The sequence below is a fragment of the Bemisia tabaci genome, unplaced genomic scaffold (genome assembly GCF_918797505.1).
Source record: "Bemisia tabaci unplaced genomic scaffold, PGI_BMITA_v3".
NCBI classification, from domain to species: Eukaryota; Metazoa; Arthropoda; class Insecta; order Hemiptera; family Aleyrodidae; genus Bemisia; species Bemisia tabaci.
The window spans coordinates 42,436-55,010 of NW_027311776.1; the positions used below are offsets into that span (position 1 = coordinate 42,436).

Below are 12,575 nucleotides of genomic sequence, written 5' to 3' on the forward strand. Positions count from 1 at the left end.
AGCTTAGGCGCGCAATGAGCGGCATATTGGCTTGTTTTTATAACAGCCATACGTGAAACCAAAGAGAGCCAGTGTTCATGCATGAGTTCAGCCGTGTTTTTTGATAAGTTGTCAGAATGATGTTTCAAATCCATAATTTATTTGATTTCTACTCAATTGGACCTCAAATTTAACGACAAATATGGCGTCCGTCCTTTCATATCAGAAATCAACCCCGTGATCGTTAAATGAGATGTGATGATATCTTTAATCAGAGATTTAAAAAATAAATCAAAATATGTCAACGCAATTTTTTGATATGTTGTTTAGAATACCCTCCAGATTCAGAATATGTTTAGTTCTAAGCCACCAACTGCCCCCGAATCGACGGAATCGTCATTTATGTGACCTCAAGTCAGGGCTCAGGCGCGCAATGAGCGACATATTGGCTTATGATCGTGTCTTTAATCATAGATTAAAAAAATACATCAAAATATATCAACGCAATTTTTTGATATGTTGTTCAGAATACCCTCCAGATTGAGAAACTGTTTAGCTTTCAGCTACAAAATGTCACACACTGACGAAATGGTCGGTTTTGTGACCTCAAATCGGGAATCAGGTATACTCGTTGAACTCCATGATGCGGTCCCTGTTTAAGGAGAACTTCATCATTCCTTTCCGATAAAGAAAAAAAAAGTTACATACACATGTGGTTATTCGACATGATGTTCATTCTATACAATACTCCAATACATACTCCCCTCCCCCCCCGAAAATTCTATCCGTCTTTCCGCGTCGTCATCCAATTTTTCGTAATAGCAGATTTTTGCTCGGATAATCACAGTTTTTGAGCATTATTTGTTCTTGCGACTTTTTTCTCACACAAAAATTTTAAAAAAAAATTATAATACGTGTTAAAAAGGTTTAATCTGGGTAGAGCAAGGTAACAGGGTCTGTTGTTATCCAGTAATTTCAGATCAAATCATGGGGAATGTGCCATGACTGTCTTTTTCCGACCTGATTCGATCTCACTTTAATTGTTACAGCCCTCCCCCCCCCTCCAGGTGCTGCTCTAAGAATTTAATCCCATCTCACAATAGACTATATGAATAGAAGGTTTCATGTCAAATTTTCCATCTCTATGTCCATCCGTCTTTGAGCTACGAGTTCGGTTCCTACCACCCAAACGCTCACTATTTAGTAACTTTGCGATCGCTCCACCCCTCCCCGCCGCAAGTGTCATTTAAAAATTTGACCTCATCTAACGATGGCCTATCGGTAGAAGAGGTTGCACCCAAATTTCACTTCTGTATGTGCTACCGACTTCGAACTAAAATGTTTGTCCCTACCGCCAAAACGCACGTCTTCCACGTATCACTGCTTCCGCCCCCCTCACCCCGCCACAAGAGTCATTATGAAATTTTGACCTCATCCAACAATATAGCAAATATGTATAGGAGGTCTCATATCAAATTTCACTTTTCTTTGTCTTTCTGTCTTTGAGCTATGAGTTCGGTCTCTACCGCCCAAACACTCGCCTCCAAGAATCAGTACTCCCGCCCCCCTCCTCCCGCCCCAAAGTGTTTGTCTGCGAGCTATGATTGTTGTCCCTACGCGACATAAGGACACTGCACTGTGCGGCGCGCCCATTTTGCTCCAAGTGTCTCTCGTTGCGCGCGCCTTTCTCGGGTGTTTTGCGGTTAATGTGTTGCACATACGACCAAACGGACGAAATTTTCGCCCTTTAAGACCGTAACTCGGCGTTTTCCATGGGAAAACAGTGTTATTTTATCTAAAACTCTCAAATTTCAACCGGTGTCACTTAAGTCGTTTGAGCACCAGGTAAAAATTGTTTTAAAATGTTTTCCTTGTACGAGGCTTCTAATGTATCCACACATCAACTTTTAAGACCAGGACCTCCTTCGAATTCGAAAACTTAAAAAATAAGAAACACCCTAGGGGGGGGGGGGGGGCACCTTCTTCAACGAATACGAGGAGGAGAGTGGAGCGAGCCCCCACGAACCGGTCACAAATAGGCCAGGCTATTGAGAAAAAACAAAGAGATTCTGATAATGGCGGCAAATAATAAAAACGGATGTAAAATGTCTCATGATTTGGTAAACAGAGAAGCAAGAAAAAGAGGAATTTTGGTACTTGTGCTGCTATCAGAAGCAAACGAATTTAAAACGAACAACAAGCTGTAGACTCGGGACAAAGATAAGAGACTGGCGATGAGAATCTAAGCCACTAAATTAGGACAATGTATGAGGAGCTCATCTTTCAACGGCTTTGTTAGAATGGATTTTCGAAGAATAATGATTTTTGGATGTTACTTCCCTCTGAGCTTAACTGACGAGGAATATAACACGGTTCTCTAAGAACTGGCCCAGAAGTTTCCCACGGCTAATGAACGTTTCCTGATCACAGAGGATCTGAATGCTAGATCTGAGACGTGGTAAGACAAAAAACACAACAACAGAGGATTGATTTTGGAAGAGTGGGTCGAGACAAACAATGATCATCCAAAATACCGGATCTACACCCACCTTCCTGGCCCCTGGGGGAGGTAGCTCCATTGTTGACCTAACGATCATGTCAGGAAAGCTTTCGAGCTCTGTAAAGAGGTGGGAAGTGGTTACTGATATGAACACTGCGAGCGACCACCAAGCGATCTTGTGCACACTGGGAGAAAATTTCGACCCGATTAAATCGTTCCAAATTAGGAAATGGAAAATTAGAGGAGAAGAGGATAAAAAGGATCTCCAGGAGACTTTTAGGTTACAGAACACTTACATCAGCAAAGATAAAAGGACTGCAGAGGAGGTGACAGAGCTGATAACAAGAGAATGCAATAACATCCTGAAGAAGACGAAAACTGTGCCGATGGAAAAGAGAGAAGAATATTGGTGGAATATGGACATTGGAAAACTACACAGGAAATCAGTCACTTTAAGACGAAAATGGACCAGGAAAATTGGCAAAGACGACCTAGATTTGGATAAAACGAGAACGGAGTACGGACAAACAAACAAGGAGGAAGCCATCTCAAAGGAAAAAACGGAATCATGGAACAAAATACTAAATGAACTAGAACCCTTGGGGAAAAGGATACAAAATCGTGAATAGCAAGACGAGACCAAGGAATCCAGCTGATGAATTAAGTACTGAAGAAAAACTTGAGGTAGTGTAAGAGCTCTTTCCGGAAAAATCATTGCCCTCCTTCGAAAAACCTGAAGTTGAGGACGAAATCCAATCCTTCACCAAAGATGAGTTGGAGGAAGCACTGAGGATCACTAGAGACAAAAAAGCCCCAGGACCGGACGGACTCCCCCGGAAGCGGTCAAAGCGTTTCTTGGTATTAACGTGGAAACGGGACTAGGAGTTTTCAACGAAGCCCTTACTTCGGGTTTTTTCCCGAAAATATGGAAGAAGGCCAACTTAATTCGACTACCAAAAGGAGTTAAAGGAAACAAGAAAACTTTCCGCCCAATCTGCTTCATAGATGTCATGGGAAAAATCCTGGAGAAACTAATTCTGCACAGACTCATAACGAAGATTTTCATTTCAGAAAACTAGTTTGGTTTTGTGAAGGGAAAATCGACGGTAATGGCGATCAAGACAGTGGTGGATTTTGCAAACAGAGCATGGGAAAGGAGACGTCCATCTGGGATCGTGATGCTTGACGTGAAGAACGCATTTAACACCGCACCGTGGGAAGGAATAATTGAAGCACTTAAGAAAAAAAGCATATCAACTTATTTACTCAGAATCCTTCAAGATTATTTCACGGAACGTAGCATCATAGTAGACGGAGAAGAAATCCTAACTTCGTATGGGAGTGCCCCAGGGTAGCTGTTTGTCGCCGTGTTTGTGGCTGGTCTACTATGATTCTGTGGTGGGGGGCGCCTTCCCACAAAATAGTTTGTTGACCGCGTTTGCAGATGATGTCGCAGTCAGTGCCTGGGAAAGAACGATGTACGGACTTATCTGGAAATTACAGAGAGCAGTGGCTTACACCTTAGGAAGAATCTGGGAGCTCAGCCTAGAAACGGTGATAGAGAAAACGGAATTCTTAATACCTAAGGCAAAGAAGGCAGACCGTGATGTAGAGATAAAAGTGGACCAATTGGAAATCCAAGCTATGGAACATGGCAAATACCTCGGTGTACGGCTGTCGGCGGGGTTGCATTTCAAAGAACATCTAAAAAGAACATGCAAAAAAGTGAGACGGGTCGCTGGAAACCTGACTAGGATCATGCCAAATAAGGGAGGACCGTCTGCAAGGAGAAGGAAGATTATCGCTTCTGTGGCCATTTCCATACTCTCTTATGCAGCTCCGGGTTGGGCAGACATTGTCGGGACGAAAACTTATGCTGACATGGTGAGGACAACTTTTAGACCCATCAAGATTAAAGTGACAAGGGCCTACAGAACTGTGTCAGATGAGGCTCTGGACGTGCTAGCCAAAATCCCTCCCTTGGATTTACTTCTACTCGAACATAAGACCAGATTTGACACACAAGATCTGAAGGTAGCTGAAGAAATGATGTATGACGCCTGGAAAGATAGATGATACTCGTACACGGGGAAAGCTTAATGGACTCGAAAACTGATCCCGGATCTTGATTCGTGGATGAGGAGTGAGTTTGCAGATGCACCCGCGGAGCTGAGTCATGTGTAGGATCCCCCCTTCTGGGGCCGCAAAAGATCGGGTGCCTCGAGGGCTGAGCGAGACGAAGCTGGTCTGCCTTCCCTGCCCTCCAGTCCTCGGCTCCAGAGCCCTGCCGAGAGGTTGTCCCAGGGTTTGGCGCAAGCTGGGCCTAGGCTCTCCTCCTACGCCCTTGACTCCGGGTGCAATGATGGCTCCGGAAGATCGGTCCCGGGGGATGGGGGGACCCTCTCCCAAGTGGGGGGCCTGAGGGGCGCCGGCTTCCCCGGGGCCAGGGTCGGGGACTGCCGGTCGAAGAGTGTCTTAGGGACGTCCGACGGGAGGATAGAGCGTCCGATGGGCCACACTTGCACGGGGTGTGGCCTGGAGGGGTCGTTTAGTGGGTACGGAACCTGGCAGCGTGCTCCAACCCCACATAACCGGGCTTTTCCATCTCACAGCGGTCGGGTCGATTAGGGGTCGCTTCGGCGGCTCTTCACCAGCTGATGGCCGTTGCCGTCCCGGTATTCGGTGGGCCCCTTTCATGGGGGGCCACGGTACGATTTTAACACTTTTAATGCGGTCAACATACCACCCGCGATTTTTTTGCGGAAATGTCAACTAGAAGGCCTTCTGATTGAGGAACAACAAACCGCGAAATCTGTAGCTTGGCCGTTTTTGAGAAAATACTATTTTTCGCGTTTTTGGCAGGAATTTCGGGTCAAGGCGCTGAAAAAGTCACGTTAGGCTGTTTTTGTGGCTTGTAAATGCATATCCTATACATTTTTAGTCAATCAAGTGTCAGTAGAGAGCTATTCGTGCATATTGCCAAAAATTGCTGTGATGTGGTGGTGGTGGTGGCACGAACAACTACACGAATATGATGATGGAAATATGAGTGATAATTGTGCTGGAAAATACAAAGAACGGAAAATGCACGGAAGGGCGGCCGGCGTGGCCCAGGCCAAAACGGATAATGCTGATGAATGCTCACAGCCAATCAGGAGAGAGCAGTGGCTGGCGCCATGACAGGTGACAAGAGCTGCCAACCACACAGTTGCCCCCAAATTGCCTAAAGTTCAAAATAGGGGCCATAATAAGGCCTCCGGGATTTCGATTTTTTTAAAGTACGCATACAGTGTCATGTTAGGTGTCAACTTTTATGTAATTTTGGTCGTAGATTTCAGGTATGAAGTTTAGTAAGTCCCCCGGTCAAAGGGGGTACTCCAAATCCAAGATGGCAGCCAATTTTGAAAGACAAGAGGGTGAAATTTTAAAAATGTTCGCGTGATAAGGGAAGTGAGGTATCATTTCCTCTGTGATTTTGGTCGTAGATTTCATTTATGAAGTCATAAAAGCCCTCCAGTCAAAGGGATTGCTCCGAATGCCAAGATGGCGGCCAAATTTGGAAGGCAGGAGGGTGAATTTTTGAAATGTTTACGTGAAATCCATAGTAAAAGTGAATCAGCCTGACGTCAGGCTACGTTTCATAAACTAACCTGAGTCAGACTAATTCAGGTTGACATCAGTCTGACTCAGGGTAGTTTATGAAACGTAGCCTGACGTCAGGCTGATTCACTTTTACCATGGATTTCACGTAAACATTTAAAAAATTCGCCCTCCTGCCTTCCAAATTTGCCCGCCATCTTGGCATTCGGAGCAATCCCTTTCACTGGAGGGCTTTTATGACTTCATGAATGAAATCTACGACCAAAATCACATAGGAAATGATACCTCACTCGCCTTATCACGCGAACATTTTAAAAATTCACCCTCTTGTCTTTCAAAATTAGCTGCCATCTTGGATTTGGAGTACCCCCTTTGACCGGGGGACTTTTTAAACTTCATATCTGAAATCTACGACCAAAATTACATAGGAGTTGACACCTAACGTGACACCGTATGCGTACTTTAAAAAAATCGAAATCCCAGAGGCCTTATTATGGCCCCTACTTTGAAATTTAGGCAATTTGGGGGCAATTTTTGGCAATATGCACGAATACTACTGACACTTCATTGACTAAAAATGTGTAGTATAGACATTTACAAGCCACAAAAACAGCCTAACGTGACTTTTTCAGCGCCTTGACCCGAAATTCCCACCAAAAAAGCGAAAAATCGCATTTTATCAAAAACGACCAAACTACAGATTTCGCGGTTTGTTGTTCCTCAATCAGAAGGCTTTCTAGTTGACATTTCCGCGAAAAAATCGCGGGTGGTATGTTGACCGCATTAAAAGTGTTAAAATCGTACTGTGGGGCGTATTGGCGACCCACCGTAGCGAATTTTTCCCCTCATTCAAAAAAAAATTCACATTTTTCCAAAATTCAGCATGAATGCTTGGACATCAAGTATGACACTGAGAAAAATAGACTACTTGTTATTGAAGTCTCTTAAAGGATGCACCACTGTTGTCCCCTTGTGATTTAATGCTAGAATTTCGTGCAAATCATCTTACAGCTTTCTTCACCTATTAACCTGGCGTTGTAGGACCTGTTACTGTCGGCCCCTGTGGGTTGGCATTGCAGTTGAGATGTAAAAAGAAACCTGAATTTTTTTTATTCTCCTCCTATAGCCGTTTTCCCTTGTATAAAGTAGTGGTTGACTCTTCCTTCCCCTCAAGATTCCTCAAGGCACTTCTTAAATCCCCCTCCCCCTTGTTGATGCTCCCTTGTTCTGAAGGGCCCAGAAGCGTCTTCTACAGGTTTGGTAATGTTGCCGCCTGCATGGACCCTTTAAAAATTCTAGAAAAAGATGGCAACTTACGCTGAATACAAGGTGCTTCAAGTATTTCACTAAAGGCATCATCCTCTTCAGTGTCAGCTAGAGTTTCCTTTACATTATCAACAGTTTTTGCTAAAACTCTGGATAGTGCTTTCTTACTTCGTAGCTCTCGACACATTCTTTGTAATCTTTGACTTTCTTCGAGCAACTGCAGGGCAGACTTCAAATGGGCTTTACCTGAAATGAGAAAGAAAGCACAATTAGGTCATAGGGATGTGTACGAGCTTTCATTTTCACGACGGTTTTTCATTTTTCTTTCTTAAATTTTTTTCTTCTAGTGTAAGACATGTCAAACTCCGCCTAAAGTTGAAATTAGAATTAAAATGAAGATAAAAATCTGGGTACTATACATTTTATTGCATGATATTTTACTCACATAGCTGAAAGCTTTTTCAGCTCACCTCAAGCCATCATCAGAGCTTCGACACAATACACAAAATTATCATAAACTACATAATAAAAGCAAACTACACAATTACATTGCAAAAGATCATAATGCAATTACATCGTTAATTAAAGATACAAGCAAAAAGCAGGAGACAAGCAATAGATGTTACGGAAAACAGTTGTTAAGGGAAAATGTTTGAATGAAGTTGAAACGTTCATCTCTGGCTGGTTTGCAGCACAGGAAAAAGAAGAGGGTTGCAAGTAGAGCTAGCAACCCAACCACGTTAAAAATGATCTTGCTTGGAATACAAAAGCAATGCCTCAGTACTAACAGAATAATCGACACCAAGATTTTAGATCATAGAAAAACAAAAACAAAAAGGGCAAAAGCTTGATGATGTGATGCGCGCAACCAGGACTGTATAAATCCTAGAAAAATAATGGAAGTTGCCAGTGAAATGAGAAAGTTTACCATAAATAAAAAGGCAATACAAGATATACACTGACAAGGTGTGGGCACACACCAATATACAGGGTGTCCCAAAAGTCCATACCCCCCTCATAACTTTTGAACGGTTAAAGATAGGAAAATGAAACTTTGGGAATGTTTCTATATTAAAGGGGACCATCTTCTAGGGGGGTCAAAATTTTTGTCCCCCCCTCAGGGGGGGCGCGGGGGCCCCCAACTTTTTTTTTTCAAATGGTAACCCCTATCTTGTGATACATCATTAGAAAGAGCATAAAAAACTAAGACTCTTGGCGCAAACCGCAAATCAATATCTTAATTTTTGACCGAGTTATGATAGGTCAAAGGTCAAATTAGACCTTTTTTCAAAAAATCATATCTCCGGTTCACATTATCGTAAAGAAAAAAACAAAACGGGAAACTTTACCAAATTGTAAGCACTTTTAAGTAAAAATCACAGAAATTACTTTAAACTAATTTTATGGGGGGTTTCTGACCCCCAAATACGTCATTTTAAAGGTCACACGATATTCTCGCGAAATGAGCCAATTTCCCCTTACTTTTCCTCAACATTATCATAGTCAGTTCAAAATTAGTTCAACATTGCTTCTCAAGTCCCCAAATTTCGAACAAAGTTTTAAAAAAATGAAATTTCAATGGTTGAATTGAATCACCTTAAATTTCGTTTTTTGAACTTTGCCCGAAATTTGGGGACTTGAAAACGCAATGTTGAACTAATTTTGAACTTACTATGATAATGTTGAGGAAAAGTAAGGGGAAATTGGCTCATTTCGCGAGAATATCGTGTGACCTTTAAAATGACGTATTTGGGGGTCAGAAACCCCCCATAAAATTAGTTTAAAGTAATTTCTGTGATTTTTACTTAAAAGTGCTTACAATTTGGTAAAGTTTCCCGTTTTGTTTTTTTCTTTACGATAATGTGAACCGGAGATATGATTTTTTGAAAAAAGGTCTAATTTGACCTTTGACCTATCATAACTCGGTCAAAAATTAAGATATTGATTTGCGGTTTGCGCCAAGAGTCTTAGTTTTTTATGCTCTTTCTAATGATGTATCACAAGATAGGGGTTACCATTTGAAAAAAAAAAGTTGGGGGCCCCCGCGCCCCCCCTGAGGGGGGGACAAAAATTTTGACCCCCCTAGAAGATGGTCCTCTTTAATATAGAAACATTCCCAAAGTTTCATTCTTCTATCTCTAACCGTTCAAAAGTTACGAGGGGGGGTACGGACTTTTGGGACACCCTGTATGGGATATGGCCACCCTTTTATCACAACCAGAATTCAGCTTGATATAGAATAGAGCAGACTGGCTGAAAATGCAGAGCTACTGAGAAAGGGTTGTGTAATTTCCAAAAAAGGATGAAAGTGTCTCCTAGAGCGTGTAAGCATCAGTGAAATAATTCGCAGAACTAGGATTAAGGGTAAATTTTGTAAAATAACAGATAAATCAGATCAGTTCATGCACGGACGGCAGAGAGAGAAAAACTAGAATCAGAAGGCTATTCTGAGACATTGAAAGCAGGGTCGATAGACATAGGTCAGCCCATTAGGAAAGTTGAGTGTAATAATCTTTGAAAAACAGGAGGCGAGGGCTGTCGGCGTTGCCAAAGATTCCCCCAATTTGCATTTCCCACTCTGCTCTTCCTTAGATCCGATTGCATTTGTCTTATGCAGATCGGGGGATTCGGGGAGGGGTTTCGAAAATTAGATGCTACTGCTCTCATCGCTATCACGACAGAGTCTGAGTGAAACGGCAAATCGGGGGAATTCGTTGCCAGATCGGGAAATTCCAAAGAACATCATGCTAACGGACTGACCTAGATCTATCGACCTTGCATTGGAAGAGGTGTGCACCAGAATAAGTCGATATGACAAAATGACAGATTTTAAAACAGGACACTAATTTATAAAATTGAAAATGAAGACCAAATTCAGGAAGCTGGAGTTCACACGCTACATAATAACAACAGTGAAAACGGAACCGTATTGGCCCTGTTTGCGGCTAAGAGAGTTCATTGAAAGCACATTGTTCCCTCATAAGTAAGTCGATGGTGAAACTACTATACCATGTTTTTCGGAAATCCCGATTTTTCAGGAGAGCAAAAAAACTGTCTCTGTTTCTCATTTGTGATATTTTAAAGGTAATAATTCTTATAGGTAGAAATGATAAGATGCTTTACACCACGCCTTTAGTATTTTTGAAAATAGCCCCAACAGTCAGGAAATACGAAGGAAAACCGAGCTTTGTGTTTTTTGAGTTAGGAACCGACACTGTTACCTTGAGATATGTGAATTTCGAATTCAGGTTTCAGCCTGTTACTTGAAGATTTTCATCGAATTAAGGCAAAGAACAAAGAGCAAATGATCAGTGTGCTAAAATTATTGCACTGGAAGCTTCTGTTAATCCTACAGCTGGACCAGTCATCAGGTTTTAGTAATTACTATTAAACTTTTAAACGCCATAACAGATTCAGTAACCGGTTGTAAAAAGCAGGAAACAGGTTACCTTTTTAAATGATTATCCTATCACTTCTAATAAAAAGGTAAGTTTCTTCTTCCCAGTGGACGAGCCGCCTTCCAATACAAGCATATGCAGCATCGATTACGCCTCTTGTCCACATTATATCATTCATTACTTGCTGACATTTGATGTGCACCTACCTGTCACTTCCTCAGGCGGACCTATGGCCTGAGGCTGCCTTACTCACCTCGACTGTAGCCCTTAGTAGAGAAGTGTTCCTTTGCATTTACAGATTACTTACATTGAAAAAAGTTTCCTTTAAGTTGCAAGACTTAGCGCAAAAGCGCATAACTTCCCAATCACGCGCGTCGATGAGCGCAATTTGCGTAGGTTGTGAGGGCAGAATGAGGGAGGGGGGGGGGAATTTTGTCATATTTTTTTATTTGTTTGTTCACGACATATTTTTGGATGAAAATGTCATCTTGGAAGAATGACAATTTGCTTGTTTCTTTGTTGTTTTTTTTTGGTCCTATGGAAAAAAATAAATAATTGAAATTTTTTGTAAGAATGAAAGAGCGCCAATTTCATGAGGGAAGATTCACTAAAACTCTCTGCACCTCTTGGGTACAACAGGACTTAATTATCTTTCAAGAAAATCCCACCTTGTAATGCCTGAACCGAATAAACCTTTTGATTTGCCTCAGCTAAAGGCGCCTATTTTTCCTGTTTACTTCACGGCGCGTGATATGTGAATTACGAATTAGCGCTGAGATACGTGATATTTTAACTACGTTTTTGGGTAACTTCCCGATGTTTTTCGACAAAAATATAACGATGGCAGATGAAGGACATCTCCTACAATTCGTTTATGCAGCTAACTCAAAACAAACGAAAATCGAGATACGATACGTGGTTTAGTAATTTCACCATCGATATCCATCTCGGACTCTAAGTGATACCAGATACAAATGGAATCATGAAATCTGATCATGTCATCGTGTCATCAAGACATAAGTCATTAATAATAGATGTAAGAAGCTGCAGGGGACCATAATGCAACTCCGACCACTTTCTAGTCAAAGTTAGGTTATGCAAGAAGATTGCGCTGAGGAAAAAAGCATAAGCAAGAATGACAGAGCAAGATGATTGTACCCACAAGCACTCAAGAGCAAGCTGGAAAGAGACGTAGAGCTGGAAACCCAACTCTACATGAAGCATGGGAAGTAATCGAAAAATTAAACTACGACCCTGAAAAAATTCCTCGCCTCTGTCCCATACACAATAAATTAAGTTTATTGTCAAATTAAAAAATCAAGTTTATTGTCAAGTACTAAACTTCAGATTATCGTCCAAAATTCGTTCAAAACTTAAGTTTACTGCCCAATCATCTTCATTTAAATCCTATTTTCAGCAGTCACTGACTACACCAGGATAATGATGCTTTTCAAATGGGGAGTGCGAGATTTAAGAGGGATTTATACGTACCTAAATGTTTTCGCCGTTCATCACTGTCCAGTTTTATATGAGAGGGTGTTTTAAAGTCTGATTCAACGTGGAGATAGTGGAGCATATCTATGCTTCTTTCAGAGAACTGAGCCAAGGATTTGGAAAGAAGCGCGACTGCACTGTGGAAATGAGCAAGACCGGCGTAATGCTGCTCCTTAACCTGAACTAGTGACACCCAAGAGTAAGGTACATATTCCTGCACGGAGGTCATTGTTATCAGAGAGTGCACCGTCTCGTACACTTGCGCCAACTGAAACAGTATTTGTGATGCAGTCCGGCAGGATGGAACTTGAGGTAAGAGCTCAAAAATTTCAGTGAAG

General features: G+C 41.9%; 1 protein-coding gene across 1 annotated transcript in view; it reads right to left on the reverse strand.

The window, feature by feature from the left end:
• The window catches only part of LOC109037894 (GTP-Rho-binding protein rhophilin), a gene marked incomplete at its 5' end in the record, with an annotated part of 72,102 nt that overhangs the window by 22,645 nt on the left and 36,882 nt on the right, over positions 1-12,575 (reverse strand). The window contains 2 exon segments of the mRNA XM_072305929.1: positions 7,397-7,591; positions 12,235-12,505. Coding sequence (XP_072162030.1) covers positions 7,397-7,591; positions 12,235-12,505 — 466 coding nt within the window.